This window comes from Galeopterus variegatus, unplaced genomic scaffold (genome assembly GCF_000696425.1).
Source record: "Galeopterus variegatus unplaced genomic scaffold, G_variegatus-3.0.2 Scaffold8004, whole genome shotgun sequence".
Taxonomy (NCBI): domain Eukaryota; kingdom Metazoa; phylum Chordata; class Mammalia; order Dermoptera; family Cynocephalidae; genus Galeopterus; species Galeopterus variegatus.
In genome coordinates this window covers 1,433-26,088 of record NW_007734115.1, presented here as the reverse complement: position 1 = coordinate 26,088, position 24,656 = coordinate 1,433, and the positions used below count along the sequence as shown (strand labels likewise).

Genomic DNA, 24,656 nt, shown 5'->3' with positions numbered 1-24,656 from the left:
CGGCGGGAGTGCCGCTGCGCTCCCAAGCGGCGCACTCTCCAGTGCACCACCGGGCCGGCCCCCTCACTTTTTATCTACAGAGTAAGGTGGTTGAACTAGATGATTTAGCAGGTCCCTTTCAGCACCTCTGTGGAAACCTAAGCACTTTATGGGCATATTTCTCTAGTGTATGCTAAAGTTATATTATGTCAGAAAAAAAGAGAAGTGTTAAAAGAGGTGTAGATACATGCTGCATTTTTCCATCTGGACTCTTTAGGGAATTAAATTAATGCCAAAATTTTTTTGTTAGGCTTCTATCTGTAAAATGCTGTGCTATGAAGTGTGGGGGATACAAAGATTAAAACAGCATGACCTCTTCCATGCTATTCAAAATACAATAGGAAAAAGAGGAACAAAATAATTAGAGTACAGGGCAGATTGATAAATGATACAAATTATGTTAGATTCACCCCTCCCCCACGAATTTGCAAATGTCTCTAGAATTCTTTCTTTTCTTATTAGCAGCATCCTCCTTTCTTCTTTCAAAGAAAGTTTCATTTTCGGAGGCCATATTTGGACCAGACTTTGAAGGCTATAAGAATTCAGACCTGCTGTGATATCAGAAGGTTTTGCAGTTTTGTGCTCTTAAGTTAGATATGTGTGTTGAGGTTTTGACTTTGTAAATATTTAAAAATTCTAAACTTAGGTTTATCTCAAGTCTTTTTCTGAGGTTCAGGGATAAATCAATAACAAGTAGATATTAATGAACTTAGTGGGAGTATAAACTTGGTCTTTAGAGATAGCACAGCAGATTTTGCAAATTGTAGTGGTGGAACAAATTTGAAAAGATTTTTAAGCTTATTTTTAATACTATATATAGCCTAGGCTTAAATGGAGTTACTTGGTTTTTGAGAAGGCATTTTGCAAAGAAGAAAATGCCAGAGTACAGTGACTGAAGTGGCAGTGTGACCTTTTAGATAGTTGCAATGATACCTCGTAAAAAGTAGGGTCTCTAGGAATTGAAATGTCATCTTTTTTATGAAATCTATTTCACTGTCCATTATTGTGCAGTGTTATCATTTCCCCAACTTGATATATTTAGATCATTCCCCCAAGTGAAGTCAGCTTTTTATAAATCCATGAGCATTTTATTAACTAATTGATAAGTGTGAAATTCACATTTGAATCAGTGTCTGATTATATATTAAAAATCGAAATAAAGCACACCACTCAACTCCAGTCCATTCTTCATGGGTTGCAGGGGGCTGGATATGCATTTGTCTCTATCTTAAAATTTAAACCCTGCCTGTCACATTAGCTGAGATGAAGAAATCTGAATTTCACTGTTATTTACTAACCTGGTTGGAGTTTTGAGAACCAGATTATCAGGGATGGAAAAGAACCTGTGTGCTCTATTACCCAGCCACCTCATTTTGCAGATGGGGACACTGTAATCTACAGAGTGAGATGCTCTGCCCTGATCTTCGAAGACTGTTACCAAAGGAAGTCCCAAACTCAGGGTGTCTGGGGTTTATGTGTCTACTGTACTCTGCAGCCTATAAATGTTTCTACATTTTTCCTAAGGGTAAAAGGGCCTTGAGGTTTGGGAATTACAGGGAGATGGCAACATGACAGTATCTGTGATGAAGGGTGTAATGTGGAATTTTGTGATATGCTGGATATATGGATCTCCTTAGCTTATGCAAAATGTAAAACTAGATCAAATTAGATAGCCTAGAGCTATGCACAGTTGATGATTAATGAACAGAAAGCCATAAACAAAGTTGAGTGACGAATGGCTCCATCTCAAGTTGGAAGCTCTGGTGTTTGTGATAGGGCTTCATATCTCCTGGATTATAAACAGAACGTTGGAAAGCATTTACTAATGCCCACCAGCATTAAAAATTAGTGGTATTCTTGGAATTTTTGTTTGTATTAACTGTGATATTTCGTGCTTGTTGAAATCTGCATTTACTTTAAATTAGACCAGTTACTTAGTATTTGATAGGTAGGGATGGAATGAAAGTGGTTTTATTAATTTTCAAAGCAGGTAAAACAAAGAGATACTCTCTTTGATCAGATAAACTAAACCAATGGTTAAAAAAAGTCAGTGGTGCTTGTATGGTATCTCACTACTGAACTGTGGAGTTCTGAGGTGGATGCTATGAAAGCACTTGCTTTGAGTGATTTCCCTCCTCTCCCAACATTTTTGCAGGTGTTAGAGCATTCCTACATTGTCCAGCATGCCTTCATTTGTATTTTTAAAAGGTCAGTTCTCCATCTAGAGTTTAAAACAAACTGGTTACTATGAATATTTCTGAAGGCCCTTAGTCTTTGTAAAATATAAAATGGAAAACACTTTTATTGCAATGAAACTGCAATGTGTGTATTTTCACATCTGATGTCTAATAAATGCACATATCTTTCAATCCCCCCCCCCACTGCAATGTGTGTATTTTCACATCTGATGTCTAATAAATGCACATATCTTTCAATCCCCCCCCCCACTGCAATGTGTGTATTTTCACATCTGATGTCTAATAAATGCACATATCTTTCAATCCCCCCCCCCACTGCAATGTGTGTATTTTCACATCTGATGTCTAATAAATGCACATATCTTTCAATCCCCCCCCCCACTGCAATGTGTGTATTTTCACATCTGATGTCTAATAAATGCACATATCTTTCAATCCCCCCCCCCACTGATGTACTATGCAGAATACTGGTCTCTTATGTGTAAAATAATAATAATAATGATCCTACCTTCAGAATGATTATATATTTAGCGAGTTTTAAATTAAAATTTCCAGAAATTTAACTTCAGTCTGGCTAAGTAGTTATTAAAACATGTGAGATAAGGTCCAGGAATTCAAAGCCAAATTTACAATGCACTTTTAATGTGTGTATAGTTGAGGATCCTACAGCTTACTTATCCTTGTTTTTTCCTGGTTCTGTCTCCTGTGCTCTGGATCTTCCCTGGTCCTAAGTTTTAACTTATTATTTATATTTTTTTTCTGTTTTACTGTATCTGCTTTAAAGGCTGCCTTACATCCTTGGTGAGAGAAACAGGAGTCTGGCCCTTGTCTGTCTCTGAGACTCAACTTGTCTTCTTTTCCTCCTCAACTCCCGTCATATCAGCCTCCTTTCAGTTTCTGGGCCTTTCTAAACCATTTCTTCTCAAGATCTTAGCTCATGATATTTGTTCTTCTGAAAATTCTCTTCTGCTAACTTTTTACGTCCTTGGAATCTTCTTTAGGTTTAGCTTGAATTTTACCTCCTTGGATAGGTTTTTCTGGGTCCCCTTATCTTATGTGTTTTCTTGATTGAGTCAGTATAAATTAGCAGACAGAGTGTACTATGCAGAGTACTGGTCTCTTATGTGTAAAATAATAATAATAATGATCCTACCTTCAGAATGATTATATATTTAACGAGTTTTAAATTAAAATTTCCAGAAATTTAACTTCAGTCTGGCTAAGTAGTTATTAAAACATGTGAGATAAGGTCCAGGAATTCAAAGCCAAATTTACAATGCACTTTTAATGTGTGTATAGTTGAGGATCCTACAGCTTACTTATCCTTGTTTTTTCCTGGTTCTGTCTCCTGTGCTCTGGATCTTCCCTGGTCCTAAGTTTTAACTTATTATTTATATTTTTTTTCTGTTTTACTGTATCTGCTTTAAAGGCTGCCTTACATCCTTGGTGAGAGAAACAGGAGTCTGGCCCTTGTCTGTCTCTGAGACTCAACTTGTCTTCTTTTCCTCCTCAACTCCCGTCATATCAGCCTCCTTTCAGTTTCTGGGCCTTTCTAAACCATTTCTTCTCAAGATCTTAGCTCATGATATTTGTTCTTCTGAAAATTCTCTTCTGCTAACTTTTTACGTCCTTGGAATCTTCTTTAGGTTTAGCTTGAATTTTACCTCCTTGGATAGGTTTTTCTGGGTCCCCTTATCTTATGTGTTTTCTTGATTGAGTCAGTATAAATTAGCAGACAGATAATTAAGAATTGACCACAGGCAATTTTAGAGCACAACCGTGTAAATCTCTGCTTTCCATACAGAGAAAACCAATCCACACACTTCTTGGCTAATGTATGAGACTAGGCCTTCTCGGTTCCTCTGTTCCAGCTTCGGACAAAGGTAACCCTCATTTTTTTTCAGCTTCTTACTTTTTTTTGGTGTTGTACACTGAATTAAAAGACAAGCCCATAGTATTTTTTATTTAGAGTGACATAGATTCTTAAAGTGAGCGATGGTTTGCTGTAGTTTTTAATTATTATATATTTGTTATCCGAAAGCTTTAAACAGCTCCAGTATTAACCTCCTTTCTGAATAGTGGGAGAAATAAAGTGATAATTTTTACTTTCTGAAAATATTACTGCTTTTTCCCTCCACACTCCAAGGGACATCAACAGAAATGCTGAAGGCTTTAAGGGAACGTTATTCTTCCAATCAGACAAGTGGGAAAGTTTATGTAGTTATTCAAATCAAAATCATGTGTGTGTCTGTCCCATGAAATGACAGATGTAGGTTTTCCTTCAGAGGGTGGTTTGTTTTCCCTGTTCTGCTTTAGCCACAGTAACTTGAAATGGTCTGTCTGCTGGCACAGAAAGCCCCGGGGGTGGGTGGAGCCGCCAGTATACTGCTGCAAGGAGTTCGAGAACATTCTTAGAGCGCCTTTCAGGAACGAGCCGCTGAAGTATTTTTATAGTCAGCTAAGATAACAGGAAAGAAAGAGGTAGTGTACAAATATTTAGAAAGTTCATAGTGCCCATATTTGTGTACAAGTCATTAATATTTGTTCATTTAAACTAGGTTCCAGTTCATGGCATAGAGTGTGAATATTATTCTGTCAGCCCAGTCCCTCGAGTACCAGTTTGTCATACACACCGAAGTGAATGCTGGAATGCAGCTGAATGGCTGACATATTTAAAACCTCCAACTCAATGCTCTTCCAGTGTGAATCCTTTTGCTCATTTTGACCTTTTATAGTAGTACCATGAGATACGTGAGTGGTTGTCATGAAATTACACTTTTGGAATAACAGGCTGGAAGCCCACATACCTCTTGTTATTCGCAGTCGTTCCCAGGTGACCATATGATGCAAGGTAGTGAATTACGGTGATGGCCAACAAAATGTCAAGCTGACACGGTTGTGGGATTTCTCAGCCAGCATTGTATGTTACACCTTCTGGTTACATTTTCTAAAATATATGTGCCATAGCTAGCCTTAAAGCCAGCATGCCACAGGCTTCTCAAGTCAGCCTTAAAGATAACTTTTTCTTTTTCCTCTTTATGTTTGAGAAGGTTTTACAGAACACTGGCAGCACAGATGACACATCACTAGGTGATGTTTTGAGAGCGGCGTGAACTTTGGAAACAGAAAGAAACTATTCACAGTTAAATCCTAAAGTGTGTAGTTTGATTTTAAATTTGTTTTCTTTGATATAAAAGACTATTTAGGTGTTAAAAGATTACCTGCCCCAAAGGGCTCAACATGTAGTTATTGAGTTAAGGCGAAGAGCTTTAAATTGTAATTTAGATTTTAGAAAATGCTGGAACAGGAGAATAGATATTTCTCATTGATATAAATGGTGGCCTTTTATTGGCTGAAATAAGTCAAGCAGAAACCATTTCCTTTACGACCGGAGAGACACAGGGTTATTGGAATTTAGGGATTATTGCTGTATCCACTTATGCTAGTACAGTAATTGAAACAGTTATGTGGAAGTTATCTCAGGGGTATAAAGGTAGATTTAAACATAACTAATTAAGTTTATATTAGATTTCAAAGCCTGCTATTGATACTGGAAATATCTAGTAAAAATCAATTGGTTAATGTTTCTTTGTTAAAAATGATGGTCACATTATTCTAGTATACATTATAGATAGTCCTCACTTTGTATCTTGATAATCAACAGAAAAATTATGAATTTCAAGACCTTTAAGACTTTATGTCAAAATATTAATCTTTTAGCATAGATTATAAATATTTAGGGAAATAAAAAAATAGTAAAGCTGGTATTTAGGTAGTCCTCACTTTGTATCTTGATAATCAACAGAAAAATTATGAATTTCAAGACCTTTAAGACTTTATGTCAAAATATTAAAAATCTTTTAGCATAGATTATAAATATTTAGGGAAATAAAAAAATAGTAAAGCTGGTATTTAGTACTCTGTCATTTAAAATGTTAGAAATATCGAGAATTAAAGTGTTTTTATTTCTTTGAGTAAAACATATCAAGGATAATTTCAACATGTTTTCTTTCTTCTTCTCATTGTGGAACTTATGATAGGGAGAGAGCATCTTTTCTTTCCTTTAGTGAACTGTCATGTTCCTTGTTAAGTTTGGACAGAATGTTGGAAGCTGATCCAAAGTTGTGAAATATCTGAGAGATTCTTTAACATTACTTTCTCTGGGACATCTTCATCCTTTTCCTCACAACCACTTTCCAGTTTCATTCCAGTGTTATCACTTTTCGTTTCTTTGCTGCACTTTCTTTTTTGTTGGCCCATACTGTCTTTTGCTTATCCACTTTTATAAAACATCCTGTGATTTTATCACTTTGAGCTGAAGAGGCAGCGTAGCTGCCTGCTTAGCTATATCTGTGCTTGCACTCAATAGCAGATATGAGTGACCAATCACTGACAGACTTTGAAAGAAGTGACATGGTTGGCCATTTGTCACAGTACACAACTGTTACTCACATAGTGATCTGTGGACCAAAGAGCTAGCAGCGATGTTTGTACTTGATGCAATTAATCAGTTCATGTACTGTGGTTCATGTACTGAAGTTGGAGCCATGTTATTGGGGGACTGGTATTATTTCACTAAACCAGAGTTACTGAAATGCATGCATATTGGAACCGTGCAAAATGAGGAGAGCCTGCACTACAGTTATGAATTATTTGTGGTACATTTAAAGCTTGGCCTGGCTCCCTTGCCCTTACCCATTACACACTGAACTCATCCAGTGTAGCCAAGTTGTGATTTAGAAATTCAGTTCAGAATTGAACTGGGAGTTAGGAAGTCATTAACTCCACCTTGGAGTCAGCTTTGACTTTCTCTTTTCTTACCCGAGACTTCACAGAGTAGTCCGGCACTAGTGAGAGAATTTTCCAGACCCCATCCAGCATATGAGTAGTTGAGACTTGACCTGCAGCCTAGGCCTTGAACACAGTTTATTGATTGGCACCTTGGTAAGTGTTTTTCAACTCTCTCCTTCCTTCTCCGCTTTCTTTCCTCTTCCTTGGGCTGCCCTTTTCCTCCCATGTCCCATCTCTAAGTTTTACTGATTTTCCCTATATCATCATATTAATTCATGTTTCTTTTAATTCCTATTGCCATTATCTTAATCTGTGTGTTTTTCAACTTGTATTTCAATTATTATAATAGTTTCCTAACAGACTTTCCCACCTTAATCACTCTCTTTTCCAACTAATCCCTCAGAGTAATCTTCCTGGATACTCTTTCAGCCTTGCTTCATCTTCTGCTTGAAGCCTCCAAAATAATTTACCGATTACAGAATAAAATCCAAACCCCTTATCAGGCTTTAATAACCTTCATTGTCTGACTCATGCCTCCTTCTTCCAGTTTATCACCTGATCCCCCCTCCCTTCCTTCAAGAATCCAGGATTTCAATAAGAGATTTAAACACTTTCTCCCCAAAATGCCTGCCTCTCCTCCTTGATATATGTTGTCTTTCTAGAATGCAGTCTTCTGTGTTTTCTGAATCTTGTTTCAAAGGCTTATCCCAAATCATCTCTCCTGTGGAGTCTCTCTTGACTTCTTAGAAATGACTTTTCTCCTCTCTGAAGTTCCAAAGGATTCATATTTTATATTTTTCAATCGTCACTTATTTGCTGATCTATATTTTTAATTATCATGTATTATTTAATCTCTCCAGTTAGCTTTTAATTTCGTGAAGGGCAGGGACTGAATCTTCTACACTATGTGGGATGGTATTTGACAAAGTGGCAGGCATAAATATGTTCATTCCTTCATTTAGTATTTTTTTGAGCCTTAGCATTTCTTGCAGACTTGAGCTACATGCTAGGGGTAACATACAACAAGATCAATTTCCTGACCTCACAGAGCTGTAGTTAAGTGAGCCGTACAGAGAAGCAGTCAGACACTTGGAATGCAGTAAGACACATGGCATGATGGCTAGTGAGTGAGATTCTGTGGAAGCTCAGAGGAGAGGCACGAAGCCCAGATGAGGGACAACTGAAGATGCTTCTAGAAGCCTAAAAGATAAGTAGGAGTCAGGTAGGCGAAGGGGGCCAGATGGAAAGAGTGTCCCAGGCAGAGGACTCAGCATGGATAAAGCTCTAGAGGGGCGAGGGGGCTGAGTGAAGCCACCGAGGAACCAAATAAAGTTCAGTGGAGCTGCATTGTAGAGAATGAGGTGAGAGTCATCAGTGATGAGGTTGCAGGGGAAACGGGTTAGGTCCTGTGCTGGGAAAGAATGTTTAGGAGGGAGGACTTTCAGGACTGGATGTCTGATAGGTGATGGCAGGGAGTGGCACCAGCTCGTTGTTAAGGACCACTTGGAGGATGGAGGTATTGGAGGGAAGACGATGAATTCAGTTTTGGACATTTTAAGTTTTGAGGTGCCTGCAGAATATCTCCATGGAGATATATAGTGGTGGAAAGTTTGTTGTCGGCAGAAAGCTTTGGCCAAGAAATATAAATTTGGGTGATATCAGCATATGACAGGATGCAAGAGTGGAAGAGTGTATAGAGTCAGTAAAGATTTCAAGACCAAACCTTAAGACACATCAGTATTTAAACGACAAGTAAAGAAATCAGAGTCTGTAAAAAAAATATTAAAATGGAATAGGCAAGAAAGGAGGAGCTAAACAGATGAGTGAGATGTCGTGGAAGCCCAGGGAAGACCGAACTCTGTCCATTGCATTTAACGGCATGGAGACCACTAATGACCTTAATGAGAATAGTTTCTACATAGAAGAGGGGTGGGGTGGGGTGCAGAAAGAGGAAACACAGTCTGGCACAAGGTAGATTGCAGTGTGTTGAGAAGTGAACAGACAATTCTTTTGGAAAGTTTCATCATGGAGGAGAGGATTTAAAGAAGGTAGGAGCTGGAAGGAAATGGAATTGAGAGGTTTTATTTTATTTTTTAAGCTAGTGGAAATTGGATGATTTCTTCTGATAAGAAGAGGTTGACTGTAAACTGAACTTAGAATAAAAGCTCCTCTTAAAATTCTTTATCCAACATGTCCTCATATCTTTCAGTATTCTAAATAAGTTAATATCAAACTAGTAGTCACTCTGCTACTTTTAGATTTCACTGACATCTTATTCTCCTAACGAGATTACAAATTCCTGTAAAGTGTGATTTAAACTATTCCACTTTCCTGTGCTGGGTAGCATTTGGTTCAGTGTTTTACACAGAGAAGATTTGCAACAGATGATATTTTGACATTCTCATTTGTTTCTTTGTTTACTCTTTGAACAAATAGTTACTTAATCTCCATCCTGTGCCAGACATTTTTCTAGGTGCCCAGGATGTAAAGATTACTAAACCAGACATATCTCTTGTTCCCAAGGAGTTTATAATCTAGGGAGACAGTTAATAAGCTAGTAGTATTGCAAGACAGACTTAAAATGACAACAATCCTGAATGGCTACGTTACACATATGTGTATATATGACCACTCAGGATTATTGTCATTTTAAGTAGCTCTTAAAATGGGCTGTAATGGGCTGTGTGTTTGGGGGTTTTTGTTGGTTGATTGTTAGTTAGCCTTTGAGAAACTAACTACCTCTCCATATTTTCCTTTTTCCCTTTCAGTAATTTGCCATCTTCCATGTATGAATGGTGGCCAGTGTAGTTCAAGGGACAAATGTCAGTGCCCTCCAAATTTCACAGGAAAGCTTTGTCAGATCCCAGTCCATGGTGCCAGCGTGCCTAAACTCTATCAGCATTCCCAGCAACCAGGCAAGGTGTTGGGGACGCATGTTATCCATTCTACGCATACCTTACCTCTGACCATGACTAGCCAGCAAGGAGTCAAAGGTAAGCTTTTTATTCTCATTTTGCTCATTTGTCAGACCTCTGTTAACCTGCCAAACCCATATAGAAGTCAGGTGTCTGCAGATGGTGAGGGCTGGTATTGAAACAAAGAGGGGTATATGATCTGTGGCCTGAGATGACAGTAGAGGCAGAATGTGGGCCCAGGTTTGTGACTGCAGTACTTCCTAGGCCACAGAAAATTGGTACTGAGGAAATAAGAAAATAAAAAGGAGCCCATCCTCCTTTAGTGACTCTTACCAATATTACCAAGGGCCAATAAATGCATGACATTGTTCTGGTAAGGCCTGGGAAATAGAAAAATAAGCAAGACAGTAGCATGGCCCTTACAGCATAATTAAACTACTGGATCATAGGACCTGCTGATGCATTTTGTAGTTGAAGAGTGCTTGGTTTTAATTCTAAACAAACATTTTACTTCACTAGGCTTCAATTTGGTCATCTGTAGAGGAAGGTAAACTAGGTCACTTGGAGCTCAAAAGTTCTATGACTAATTCATTCTTTTAAATCTGGCATCTTTATGAATGCACAATTTTTAAAAGAGGGTCAGAGAAGTGTTACTGGTTCTTATTCTTTAAAACCTGAATCTTTATGTCAGAAGATGAGATTTTATTTTAAAGCTGCAGAAAGTAAGTCTTACTACAGATATAAAATAGCATGCTTTGGCAGTGTGTGTGTGTGTGTGTGTGTGTGTGTGTGTGTGTGTGTGTGTGTGTGTGTGTGTGACAGCATATACATGCAGTGTTGTTTTAGGGTAAGAGAATTGTGCTTTGTGTAATTGAGTTTCCTCTTTTAATGGAAAGCAGTAAATCCTAACATTTCTGTGATGGAAATTTTATGAGAAATTCAAAAGTAATAAAACTCTTGAGTCTTGCTTATCATTTGATAAAATGTCCTGACTTATGACAACAAGAAGCGTGAATTTCATAGCTTTATGACTCTGCTGAAAAGAATAGTTTTGTCTCATGAATGTGTTACTGTTACAGATTTTACTTTCCCTTTATAATTATGGTTTTATTTTTTAAAATACATAAATTCAGGTTTAATTTTCATTTTGAGTATACTCTTTTATTCTCAAGAATTTTGATGGCTGTGCAATAAAAAGATACACACTATATATATATATATGAGTATATATATATATATAATTTACCCTACATGTAATATATCTGCAAATATGTATGTGTGTATGAAATTTACTTTCACATTGAAAAAATCTTGACTTGTTTGTTAATTATTTATTGTTAACAAGTTTTTCTCCAAATTTGTTTTAGTGAAATTTCCTCCCAACATAGTCAATATCCATGTGAAACATCCTCCTGAGGCTTCAGTCCAGATACATCAAGTTTCAAGAATTGATGGCCCAACAGGCCAGAAGGTAAAGGAAGCTCAACCAGGCCAATCCCAAATCTCTTACCAAGGGCTTCCTGTCCAGAAGACCCAGACCGTACATTCCACATATTCGCACCAGCAGGTCATTCCTCACGTCTATCCTGTGGCTGCTAAGACACAGCTTGGCCGGTGCTTCCAGGAAACCATTGGGTCACAGGTAAGCAACATTGCCCAGCACACTTCAGTAATGCATTCTAGCTGTGGTATCATTTTAATCAAAAAGCCAGACTTGGTAAAAATTATTTCAGTAGAAGAGGTTGGCAAACTATGACCCATAGGTCTGTTTTCATAAATTAAAAAAAAAAAAAATTTTTTTTTTTGTCTTGTGTCTTTTTCCGTGTCCGGCAACGGATCGCAACCCTCAGTGTTGCCCCCGTACCGGACCGGGGACCGGCAACGGGATCGCAACCCTCGGTGTTGCTCCCACGCCTTGCTCAGCCAGTGAGCGGGAACCGGTCTGTATGTGGGATCCGAACCCTTGGGCGGGAGCGCCGCCGCGCTTCCCAAGCGGCGCACTTATCCAGTGCGCCACCGGGCCGGCCCCCATAAATAAAATTTTATTGGTATGTAGCTACACTCATTCATTTACATATTGTCTATGCCTGCTTTCATGCTTTGATGGCAGAATTGAGTAGTTCGAGATCATATGGTCTACAAAACCTGAAATATTTTCTGTGTGGCTCTTTACAGAAAAAGCTTGCCTATTCCTGATGTATAGAATAATTTTAAGTAGTGAACTTCCAGAAATGTATAAAACATGTCAGTCATGAGATAAATGGCACAGGAGATATGTTCTGTAAAGATGTTTGAAGATGTTTATGCCTTTTGCAATAGTTTATAGGTTGTTAGGTACAGTTGAGTTTTGAACCCATGTACAATAATAATTCATGTAGTCTTTTATTTTCTTGTGGTAATTCATAACTAGAATGACAATGCATGAGTTATTCAAAGTGCATTTTAAATATTATTAGATTTTCTTGTAACTTTAGGCCTATATTTATATATCATTAAGTGAGAGAAACACTGAGTTTTCTTTAAAGCTCATCACTGAATGTACATAGAAAAGGCATTGGCTCCTCTACCCCAACTACTTGGTGCTACTTGTTTTGGGGTTATGTGATAATGATGTAGGCTTGTCCTGTGGTTTTCCTCCTATCCTTTGGTTATGGTTTAAATACACGGGAGAAGAGGTGGATATATTATTATTCCTCTTTGTTTCCTGAATATTCAAAAATATTTTTTGTGTTATATATTTGAGAGAGAGAGGGAAGTACTTAGAGTTTAGTAGAATCAACTGTTACTGCTTTAGGAACCTGGAAAATACTTTGAGGTACTGAGTAAATCGATGGCAGGATTATCACCTCTCTTCTAGGAGGAGAAGGGAAAATGGGTTTTTAGACCTGAATGGAAGGCAGCATGTGGGAATGGAAAGGGCATCTCTGTGGAGTTATTAGACCTTGGTTAGAGCCATGGAGGCAAGGAACCAGCTCTTTTATCTGCAAACTGTAGATAAGCATATGGTGCTCAACGGACTTTAAGATTAAATAATTAATGTAATAATTCATGTGAGCCCTGCTTTGCAAATGTTCTTGAACTACGCAAATGTAAGTTGAGAGAATACTGATAGAGATAAAGGCAAACTTAAAAATAATCAGAGTAGGTGGTTGCTTTATGTCATGAAATTACGTTAAGGCAGAGAAAGCCTTGATCCCTCAAACGCAACCGTTATCTGCCTTTGAATACTTGGAATTCTGACTACAGGGAACCTGACGTAGCTTTTTATCCTTCTGTTGAAGTCCAGTATTAGCAAATGTTTTTGAGAGAAAGAACATTATCAGTTTAAACTTAGCTTAAAAATAAAGACTGGATTTTTGTGATAAGGGCAGATTTGGTGGGGGCACTGGGGCTGAAGATAAACTTCATAAAACTCACAATTTTGCCTCAGACTAGCTTGGAGTGCGAGTATGAATTTGGTGCCATTCACATTGTTTAGTCATTCTGGCGTAGGTTGGTCATGGGGAAAGGAAAAAGCAGATCCTTTTAAAACTGTGTGCCCAGTACCTTTCTCCCCAGCTTCCAAGTTGGAACACAGATAATAAAAAGCAAGAAAATAAGGCATAACAAACTTGTTATTCTTGTGTAATAATAGGCAGATGATTGCTAACTAGAAAAGGTGAAAATAAATTATTTGCTTGTACGCCTAAACTGGACTATACAATTAAAATGAATTGGATAATTGATGAAGTTACCCTGATAATTCAAACTCGATGAAATACTTTTGCCTTACCTGGACACTTCTCTGACTTTTGGTGTGAATGATCCAGACAGTGATCTCAATTCTTAATTCATTTTGCATGTGTAGTCACTAATACACAGCTTCAAAATAAGACCTGCTTTCAGAGAACGTTCTCAGCGTGCACTTATTTGTCTTATTGTTCATGAGACATGTTGCTGGATACCCATCATTGCCCGATTAATTTGTGCAATTAGGCTGATCCAGGCATGTAAAACATTACTGGCAAATAGTCAGTAGTATGTAGAGGTATCCTACAAAGATGTTTGAAAACATTTGTGCTTTCTTGCTATGGTGGTTTTGTAAACACAGCTATAGCCTGGAGGTATAGGTAGATTTTAAATCAGTGGCAAAAAACCCCTGCGTAAATTCTCACTATTGTTTTGCTCAGTGGAAGCATTTTTATTAGTTGCAGATTTCAACTATTGAGACTTTTAATAAAATAGTTATCAATAAGTACATATGTTTGTTTATATGTTGGTCTGAGAGGTCATGTACAAAATAAATTTGGCACAAACAGTCCTTGTTTCTGTGGCACATTCTGATAATTAGGCATAAACTTGGGATCGAAAACCCAAGTGATCAGTGCGTTTTCAAGTAAACTTCATAGAGTAGATCCTCAAAATTGTTTTGGATGGTGGCATAAAATGGATGATTGGTTGGGAAACCAAGTGCACAGAGCAAAAGGGGAGAATAATTAAACAGAAGAAAGAGAATGCTGCAAGAAATGAACAAAGAAGGGGTGTCAGAACTTTTGCACGAATATTAAGCCTCTTAAACCTGAGGCATAGTGTAGTATAAATGACTTGGTGGCAAGGTCACCATGTCATGAAGGCCCTTGACCAAGTGATCAAGCTCAGCATGATTAATAGTGAGGCAACCTGACATGTGCCTTTTGATGTGATATAGTGTGTAGTTTGTAGCAGCAACCTGCAAGTGTTTTTTACCAAAAACATCTAACCTAAATCTAATCAAGCCTTTACACCTAACTTCCAATTTGTAGGGAATACTGAGGGTAAAGAAACAAGCTAAAAATATCACACATAGAAAAACAATCAGACAGATTTACAATGTAGAGCATTGTTGCCTGATTCCTTCAGAAAAATTGTTCCATGAAAAAAAAAGTGGGATGGCTTTTCTAGATAGAGACTAAACAACAAATGTAATGTATGAACCTTAATTCGTAGTTAAAAAAACATATGCACACAAGCCAGCTTTAAAACACATTTTGGGAACAACTGGGGAAATTTGAACTATTAATGATATTGTGGAATTACTATTAATTTTCTTAAATGTGATAATAGTGCAGGTTGAGTATCCCTTATCTGAAATGCTTGGGACCATAAGTGTTTTGGATTTTGAATTTTTTTGTATTTTAGAATATTTGTAGAATACCAGTTGAGCATCCTTAATCCAAAAATCTGAAATGCTCCAATGAGCGTTTTTTTTTTTTTTTTGTTTGTATTTTTTGAGCATCATGTTGGCACATAAGAAGTTGCAGGTTTTGGAGCATTTAAGAGTTTGGATTTTTGGATTAGGGATGCTCAACCTGGATTGAAGTTATGTAGGAGAATGTCCTTATTCTTAAGAGATGAATGCTGAAAATTTTAGGGGTGACATGCCATGATGTCTATAATTTACTTTCAGATGTATTTCACATGCAGATATGGCAAAATTGTAACAATTGTTGACCCTGAGAAGTCGGTATGTGGGTGATCATTTTCTTCTTTGAATATCTCAGTGTTTTTGAAATTTTCTTATGAGAGAAAGAAAGGGGAAAATGTTAAAATTTCCTAGACTTATAAATAGAATAATATATGTTTAAGCTGAACTTAAAAGCTGTCACTTTAATATGTTTAATGACTTTTTAGAAAAGACTTTTTAAAGTTTTAACTTTTGAATGGCGGTGGGTGGGAGGGTAAGTGTGGAGGTGGTCACCGTGAGGGGGCCGGGGAAGAGCAGTCGGCCTTGTTTCAAGTGTGACAAAGCTGTCACTTTAATATGTTTAATGACTTTTTAGAAAAGACTTTTTAAAGTTTTAACTTTTGAATGGCGGTGGGTGGGAGGGTGTGTGGAGGTGGTCACCGTGAGGGGGCCGGGGAAGAGCAGTCGGCCTTGTTTCAAGTGTGACATGACCAGGGGCCAATCTAAGAAGTCAAGTTGACAATGAAGAGATGGACATAGGGGATTTTGTGGAGAATCAAGCACCAGGATTTGATTATAGACTGTTGTGAAGAAAAGGATCGTGATGAGTTGGGTTATTTTGAACAGTCTCGCTTCAGAAATCAGAGAAATGCTCACTAAGATTGACTGGCTGACACTTAGAGAAGGATTGTGACGAGATGATGCGTAGCTGTGTCTTTGTTATGAGCAACCTGACCTTGATTGACGAGAGGTGTGTTCTTGAATATCAGTCGGAGAATTTGGTGCTATTTTAGAGATGGAGTATTAATGGAGAAAATTCAGTGGTCAGTGAATAGATCCACTGATGACAGTTAAGTTGATGACAACAGAGGACATTTCTTTGGGTTGTATTATAAAGAAAAAAGAGTAGGAATAATGGGATGGGAAACCTGTTTTTCACCTTGACAGGTAGTGCCAGGATGTAGGGGAAAAAAATCATTCCTATTGTAGAAAGTGATGTTTAATCTTTGAGAGTCCTAAAAATATTTTCTTACTTTAAGGTCATACAAAATATTGATTTTTAGGTGAATCAGGCTTGCCATAAGCATTGCTAAATTTACTTTATTCAAAGACTAGAAATTAATCTAATGGAACATATAGGGTGGGTAAGAGGAATGGGTTTCTTAAATACAAATGAAGTTTGAAGTAGTTCGCAAGTCATCATCTTGGCAGAGTTAGGTTTGTGTGCTACGTTGAGTAAATTGTGGTGCTCTACATATATTCAAAAACATTTGTGAGAGTTTGCTCACTGTCTGATCAAGTTAGAATTACAACTCCAGTGCTTACAATTACCAACTCCTTTCAGGATGACCTCATGTTTTCACGTGCTTAAAACTCGAACATTTCCATGTTAATTTTCATCTCTGAGGAGAGGCCACATTTCACAAAACACCCTCAAATCTCTTCTCGCATCACAGGGACACTAAATATGTACGCCTTTTTGTATAAGGGTGTCCTTTGTTTTAAATTGGTTCTCCTTACCATGACCTAAATTTGAAAATTATTTGGCATCTGAATTTTTGGTTGTTTCAGACACTTTCTATTTATTGCCCAATTGCTGGAAACAAACGTTTACAGTGACCTAATTATGCCAGATGCTATGAAAAAGCCTTGTATGTGAAGTGTTTAGAATCACAATATAGAGTTCAAGGTCCAGCTTCTACGCTGGGTCTGCCATAGCCTGGTTGCACCATCATGTGCTCCTTGTTGAATGAGGGAACATGTCCCATAATTAGATACAGGTGTTACAAGACGAGACAAAAGACTCAAGTGCTTCAAGACCTTCCTATTACAAATACTGAATGAGGAGAAAATTACATATGTAAATACCTGACTCAACTCAGAAGCACAGAAATACTGGGAAACCTGAAGTAGATATAAACAGAAGAAGAGAGTATATTTTTAGTACAGTACTCTATAGCACAGATAAAGATGATCAGATAACACACAAACCACTTTTAGTTTGCAACTATAAAACGCTTGTGAAAGTATTTTTTAAAAAGGAAACAATCTCTAAGATTAAGGTCTCTAATATGTATTCTACAAGGGGGGGGATATATATAGGGGATTGGGAAGGAAAGGAGAGACCAGTATTGATGTGAAGTCCTGAAATCATTGGAAAACCCTTTTTCTTCTTTAATTATTGGTCATATAAATAATAAGATCTTGGGCAAAATAGAATTACAGTGACACAAGAACTGTCTGGGATTCTCTTAGAGGTGCCTGAAGTTGTTCTAGCAGTTCTCTCTGGGCAGGAAAAATGGAAACAGAGTGGGCCATTGGAGAAAAAGATTATTTAATTGGAGATAGCTCTCTCTTGGCAGATATGTTCAATAGCGTCCTCAAGCTCTAAAGCTTAGTACTGGAACACACACCCATGTACCCACCCACACCCATACCCCTTCTGAGAGCCCAAATAAATGCACTTAGCTCTGTTAAAAAAAATTTTTTTTTAAAGTAAGCATCGTGGAGAAATTAACAGGAAAGTGTGAACTCATTGAAGGAGAAAGAATCCTAATTATGTGGCTGAAAATACTTAAAAAAAAAAAGCCTTGATATTTCTGTCACAGGACTTTGAATGAAGAGCAGTATCTGTTGGTTTCTATCACACAGAAGCCAATGAGAAATAGGGAAATAGATGTGATGCCTGCCCATTCTACATGACAGAAAAAAGATGGATGGTGGGTGGGGGATGGATGATGGATGGGTGGATGGATGGATGGATGGATGGTGGATGGGTGGATGAAGGATGCATGGATGGATGGATGTAGATGAGATGGGCAGCAGACTTTTGAAATCTTTTCTCAGTGATGGGAAATGAATTTAGCACTCTGTGAAGGGAACTGGGTCATTAAGTTCTGCTTAGAAACCTGCTCGTTAATTTTCACAAAATCTCTTCTGTCCTGACTACAAGATTATCGAAGTGAGACCTAAAGCTGTGATGAAAAACTAGTTTTATCCTGACATAGATAATGCCAGAACCACTGTGATACTTTTCACACTAGTTATTTCCCTAAATTGAGTCAATAAACTTCTTAAGTAGAAGTCTAGAGAACAAACAATTGAAAAACATTGTATTAATGACGTTTGGCCTCTCACTTATGCAATATCCCTTGTGTGGGAAGGAGAACTGAGTCTGGTGGGCTGGGTCAGCAGAGGGCAAAGAGGAGTATGTGGCCCTCTGTTCCTCCCAGGTGAGCTTGGACCAGGGCAGTGGTCTTCATCTGTTTTTGGAGGTGGAGCTGGCCAGTGACTGTAGAAGGCAGGGCTGGGACTACCAGACGTGTGCCTTCTCCTTCTCCTTGAGCAGAGAGCTCCATTGGGGTGTGCTGATCGCATTTACTGAAGTTTGGCCGCCTTTAGGTGGAATAAGTCATTAACACCAGCACTTCCCATGCCATCTGGGTTTTTCTTCAGTGTCCCACTCAAGTACTCCTTTGGCATAACCTAAGAAATACTTAATTGAGTGTTAGTGAGTCTGGTTGTCTCTAGTGGCTCTAAAACAGCTGCTCTTCGTAGCTGTCCTTGCCAGACTTTACCTGGGTCAACAGCAGAAGGTATCACTGAAGGTGTTGTACACATCTCAGTGATAGGTGCTGGGGCTTTTAAGTGTTTGCTGGTCTTATTCCAGCAACCTCTGCCAGATTGACTTCGGGCAGGGGCCTTCTTACCTGAAGTGGAGAAAGATCATTAAAGATGGGGATAAGATCCAAAGGAGAAAAGTGCCACGTGTGAAAGAGAACATGTCTGCATGTCACTGGACTTCTGCCAGTGGAGGGGAGAGGTGCTAGTTTTACTTGGATTGAGAATGCAGGGCTGAGACATTAGGATAATCAAAATATACATTCTTAGAACTGGAGTAGAGGGCTTCAGAGAATGGGTTGTGACCCAGACATTACCCTTCCTACAGCCTAACATCCAGGCTTTACCCGGGCAGATGTCTTCTGGGAACTGAAAAACCTACGAGCTTCGAGTGTCCCTTATCCTGACCTATTTAATAGAGAAGCAAGTCTGTGCTTCTTCGTTGGTCCTCCTGGAGCCCCTCCTCTCGGATGTTTTTTGATTTTATTGGCAATGAAAATGCCTTTATCATGACATGGAATATCAAATTCCCATATTTTATATCTCCAGGGCTCACTAAAATAATATACCTATTAATAATTAGACTCCTGTTTTTACACAGGAATAGGCATTGAGAATAATTATGGAGCAGCTCAGAGTGGAAACATGTTAAGCCACCTCTGTTATTGGCAAAGTGGCAAGATTTTATGGTCATTGTATTTGACGATGACAGTTCTGAGCATGTAGGAAGCAGTCTTAAGAAACCATGGCTTGAATTGATGGTTTATTTAGGCTCTATACATTACAAGAAATGTTTAAAGATTTACAGCTGGTATTTCTAGGATCTATTGTTGTTTCTTGGCTCTATGTGATTCTTTGCAATTGAGAGTTGCTAAAATGAAGTGGAAATCATCTGGTTTACTGAAAAACCAATTCTCTGGAATCTGACCCATAAAGTTGTGGTGAGAAGTTGTGTTGACAGATGACAAAATTCTCCCCTCCCCTCTGCCCTGAGATAAGCCTTCCCTGAGATGGTGTTAGTACTATTTTTTCTTTCTTATCCTTACATTTTTTCCTCCTCTTCCATCTCCTTTTGTTTATAAAATAATTTATATATAAAATTGAGTATTCTGTTTCAACAAGGTCACTTAAGGAGACTGTGCATTCACTCTAGTGATACTGCCGTTGTGCAGTTTCGACATATGTTGTTTGAAGGAGTTGGTTCAAAACTGGTTTATGAGCTGCACAAGAAAATCAGTCTTTCTTTGCTGGTCTCCTTCATCTCACTTATTTACCATGTTCTTAACGAATCTGAAAGCTTCCAATGTTCAATTCAACTTCAGTGAGCAAGGATTTACCACCATTGAGGATACTTAAAGTATATCTTCAGCCCTGAAGAGAATTCTATAATTTGAACAGAGAAGTTCTGAATATTTGGGACAAAGACAGCAATGCCTCCCAGATGACTGCTTTGCAGAGGACTGGTTTAGAACGTACAAGCTTTAATGCATTTGTTAAGAATATAGTCTTAACATTCTGTTGCTTTGGGGCAAGCCTCTCGTAAAAGTACTTTTTTATAAAATTGATAGCTGAAGGAGAACTTTCACATTGATGACCATATTTGACCTTCAGAACCATCACGAGCGAAAGGAAAAGTAGATATTCTTGTTTCCCATTTACTTTCATGAAACTTGAGGCTCAGAGAGGTTAGGACTAGCTTGTATTGGTATTTCCAAGTCCATCACTCTCTTCATTTTAGTAAACTCACCAGATCTCTGGCCCTTGGTTTCTTCATTTTTTAGATAACTGAATTGTCTGAGAAGTCTACCAAGCTGTCTTTGAGCCCTGCAGTCCTCTGACTGTGATGATTTTGAAATCTTTCCTCTCTTCCACAATCTTAGATGCCACTGATACTGACATATGCACAGGACATGTGGGCAGAGAAGTCTATATAAATATCAAATACAGTGAATACCTATACTGAGCTCTCCAGTCCACCCTGACTTGAGAGGGTTCCTCCAGAAACAATGTGAAGGAATAAGTAGTACTTTGGTGGGCAATAAATGTTCCTGCCACAAGTGGCAGGGCAGAGGACAGACATGGTTCCCTGCTCCCAGGGATCTCAAAGAACTTGTTAGTATTATTTGTGGCTTTCAGTTTTTCTACATGACTTGCAACCAAACCACAGATAATTAGTTTTGAATTCTGTGTACTTGGATGAGACACAGAAGATCTTAATGGAAAGCTTAACCAAATGAGGCGCATGTTATAATTTCACATAGTGCTCTGAGGCCTAAAATGGTTTTTTGTTCCTTTCATTATCTCTATATAGTTAAAAAAAGAAAATTGACAAGCAAGGAAGCTTAACATAGAAAATGTCTCGCAATACAATTGTAGAAATAAGCATCGGGGAAAGTAAGCCCTTATGTTCATCATTTTGGGGGTGCTCTGGTTGCTGTAGTGGTAATAACCATGCCTCTGTGTCCATCTTTATTTCCTCTCTCAGCATGAGTCTTTCTTTTTAGACACATCCCTGGTGATGAAACTTAAAATAAATTTGATCTACTACCATTGAGTACAAGGATTTATGATGTGATTTGTGGTGTTTTGCCCCAAGGAAAGGCTAACAGGAATTATGATGTCAGAATATAATCATGACAATACTTAACTATTCTTTTTGCAACTTAAGAAGAGCAAAGAAGACTTGACTGTTGAAATGCTCAAATCATTGTAGAGGTGAAGAAAATAGGCAGCCCAAATTAGATTGTTTCTTTAGAAAAGATGTCAAATAGAATCATAAGCTTCATACTTAAGAAATTTTCTTTCCTTTGTATGTTACTTTAAAAGCCATTTTTTGCCTTAATGTAACTTTTAAAATACCGTTTCATAAACTAAAGTAATTGTCTGGAATTCCTTGAAGCCCATGGTTTGGCTTCAGCAGGCTTTAAACAAATACACTGTCAGAAATCAGTGTGGATACATTTCCAGCAGTTAATGCCCTAGTCACAGTAGATACTTTGTAAAATCAATAGCCTGAAATATCAGAGGATTAGGTTTGTATCAGATACCCCAAATGCCTAACATTGTTTTAATTACTCTAATAAAAGAAAGCTGGGTGGACTTAAAAAAAAAAGAAAGAAAGAAAGAAAAAACCTTTGCCTGTAAAGAATGTTCTGCTCAAGCCAAAGCAAATTTTTTACAAGTTCTTTTAGAAAATCTGGAAGTATTTAAGAGTTTTCCTCTTTTTTGTATGAGACAATGCCTGTTACCCTGCCAGTCCCCATCATACAGTATTCTCCTTTATAGCGATGGGCCTTTAGAACAGTTGATCAGATAAGTTGATATAGTTGCGTTAGTGATAGGGTTCAGAAATTTGGAACTGTTTTCTTATTGATGCACAGAAGTATACGTATATATATATTCTTTTGGTAGTTGGCTGCTATGGGGAACTGAACCCTTGACCTTCGTGTTATAAGGCCATGTTCTATCCAACTGAGCTAACCAAGCAGCCCCCAGAAATAGATATATTTAATGTTCTAATATGGTGACATTAAAGAGCTCTCTTGAGGTTTTCTGGTTTAATTTGGAGCCATAGTTGGTCCAGAAGCTAGAAGAACACCATTTTGCTTGGAAGGTGGGCAGATGTCACTTTGCCAGAGTGGAGATGTGTTTATATCATAGTGAGAAGATTGATAATAGGAGCAAAGAAGAGCTGTGACAGAAGTTTGGATCGACCCAACCCATTACATTGCAGTCAGCACTATCCCCATAAGGGACTTCATTCTGGTTCTTATGAAAAGAAGTCCAAGATTTCCAAAAATGAGATTCACATTCCTTACTCAGATTCGTAGTACTGAGGGTGTAGCTTTTGTTTGCCAGAATACCTCAAGGTTTTGTGCCAGAACGTTGGTGTGATATGCTTCTGAACGTGGATAGAGATAACGATGGCACCTGCATGCGTGGGATAATTTGTGGGACATACCTGTACAGTGTGGGTTGATGGACCATCAAGTGACTTAATAATGGTCACAGCTCCAAGCATGTAAAATATGCATCTGCATGACCATCCTGAATAATTTCTGAGATCTTGCCTATTGATAACCACATCTGGTTCATTATGTAATTACTCATTATAATCTAGAAAGAAGCCATTTAAGAGCCATAACTATTTTCAGGAAGGTAGAACTGCCTTTTTGTGTGAACAAGATAGCAGGAAAGGGCTGGCAGGAAGTAAGGTCATGAAAAGGAGGCCAATTATGGTTTTCACTCATCGAGTGGGTCCCCGTCAGGGCATGAGGATAGAATTAGGAAAGATTTGGCCTCATGGAATCTAGTGTATCAACCTGGCATGCAGGGAACATTTGAGGACACTGATTTTCGAGGATGGTCTGGACACAGAAAACCTTTCCATCATAGCTCCCTGGCTGTCCTCAGCCCCACACTGGAGCCTTCATAAAATCCTACAGTTTGGGCACGTGAGTGAGTACTAGCAATCAATTTGTCCTTACAATTTTATGGTTGAGATAAATAAATTTGATTAATGTCCTGTATTGAGTTTGTGGCAGGTGGGGACTAAAACTGAGGCTTTTGGGTTCCTAGTTCAGTTTTCTGTCTTCTATTCCACACTGTCTCTTGGGCCTCCCCTTTAGGGATGGAGGATTTATAAGACATCATTGCCATCTAAACCTGAAAGGACAGATGCATTCTCTGGGACCTGTCTTGGTCAGGGAGTCCCACGTTCTGCTGTGCTGCGTGATTGGGCTGTGGTTGCGTGGGGGGAGGGACTGCACAGAGCCTCCGCTGCTTTTGCTTCATGGTCTTGGTCCTCTGGCACCAAAACCTGGACTTTGACAAGAATGATCTTGATGTCCCAAAGTGAAATGATCTGCCGCTTGGATATTGATATTAATGGGTTGAATTATTGTAATTCAGTGATACCATGTTGTGCTTCCTGAGCAGAGTTAAAAGGAAATCCCTATAATTACAAACCCTCCACAGCATTTACTCACTGAGCGTTTATTTACTAACCAGAGTACCTTTGAGAAAATGCGAATATTTTTACCAAGATCTTAAGAATATCTTCTTTTATTTCTATATCTAACTCAGGTATTCAGGATGCCTCTTTGCTGTGGCTGGACAGCATTTTTGCTAAGCTTAAAAAATTCCCTTCTGCTATTTGAGTACAGCCCAAGGACCTTTAATAATTATTCAGTTTCATTTTTTTGTCCTCTGATTATTCCTGATCGTGTTTATCTTAAATATAATTTCTTCCCTTTTTTCCCAAGAATGAAGTACTTTGTCCTGGTGATTTTTTTTTTTTTTAATGTTTGGGGGAAAGTACTAGATATAGAAAATTATACCTTAATAAAAGCACTTAATCTTCTGCCTCTGTCAATATTTCTGTGTTTACCATTGTTTAAATGATGCCAATTATTTAATTAGAAGCAATCCAGAACTTTTTTGCTTTGGGAAAAGGAATTATGACACTTCCTTTCCCCTGTCTCCTGATTGATTTTTATATCCAACTACAAATCTAATTCCAAATTTGGAAAATTCTCCGTGGCTTAGCTCCACCTCATTCTCTGAATTTCCGTACTCAATCTCTTTGTTCCTTAACATTTGGTCTTTCCTTATCTGCCCAACCACCCTGGGTCCTCTCCCAGGTGGTGGTTGGTCTTGTGCTTAGCTAGA

At 38.2% G+C, this 24,656-nt stretch overlaps 1 protein-coding gene across 1 annotated transcript in view; it reads left to right on the top strand.

Annotated features, from left to right (window-relative positions):
• The window catches only part of LOC103608091 (latent-transforming growth factor beta-binding protein 1-like), a gene marked incomplete at its 3' end in the record, with an annotated part of 72,042 nt that extends 60,457 nt beyond the window's left edge, over nucleotides 1-11,585 (top strand). Inside the window, exons 3-5 of the mRNA XM_008592537.1 lie at nucleotides 9,797-10,021; nucleotides 11,311-11,414; nucleotides 11,508-11,585. Of these exons, the coding sequence (XP_008590759.1) occupies nucleotides 9,797-10,021; nucleotides 11,311-11,414; nucleotides 11,508-11,585 (407 nt within the window). The remainder of the gene's footprint in view (nucleotides 1-9,796; nucleotides 10,022-11,310; nucleotides 11,415-11,507) is intronic.
• Nucleotides 11,586-24,656: the final 13,071 nt, after the last annotated feature.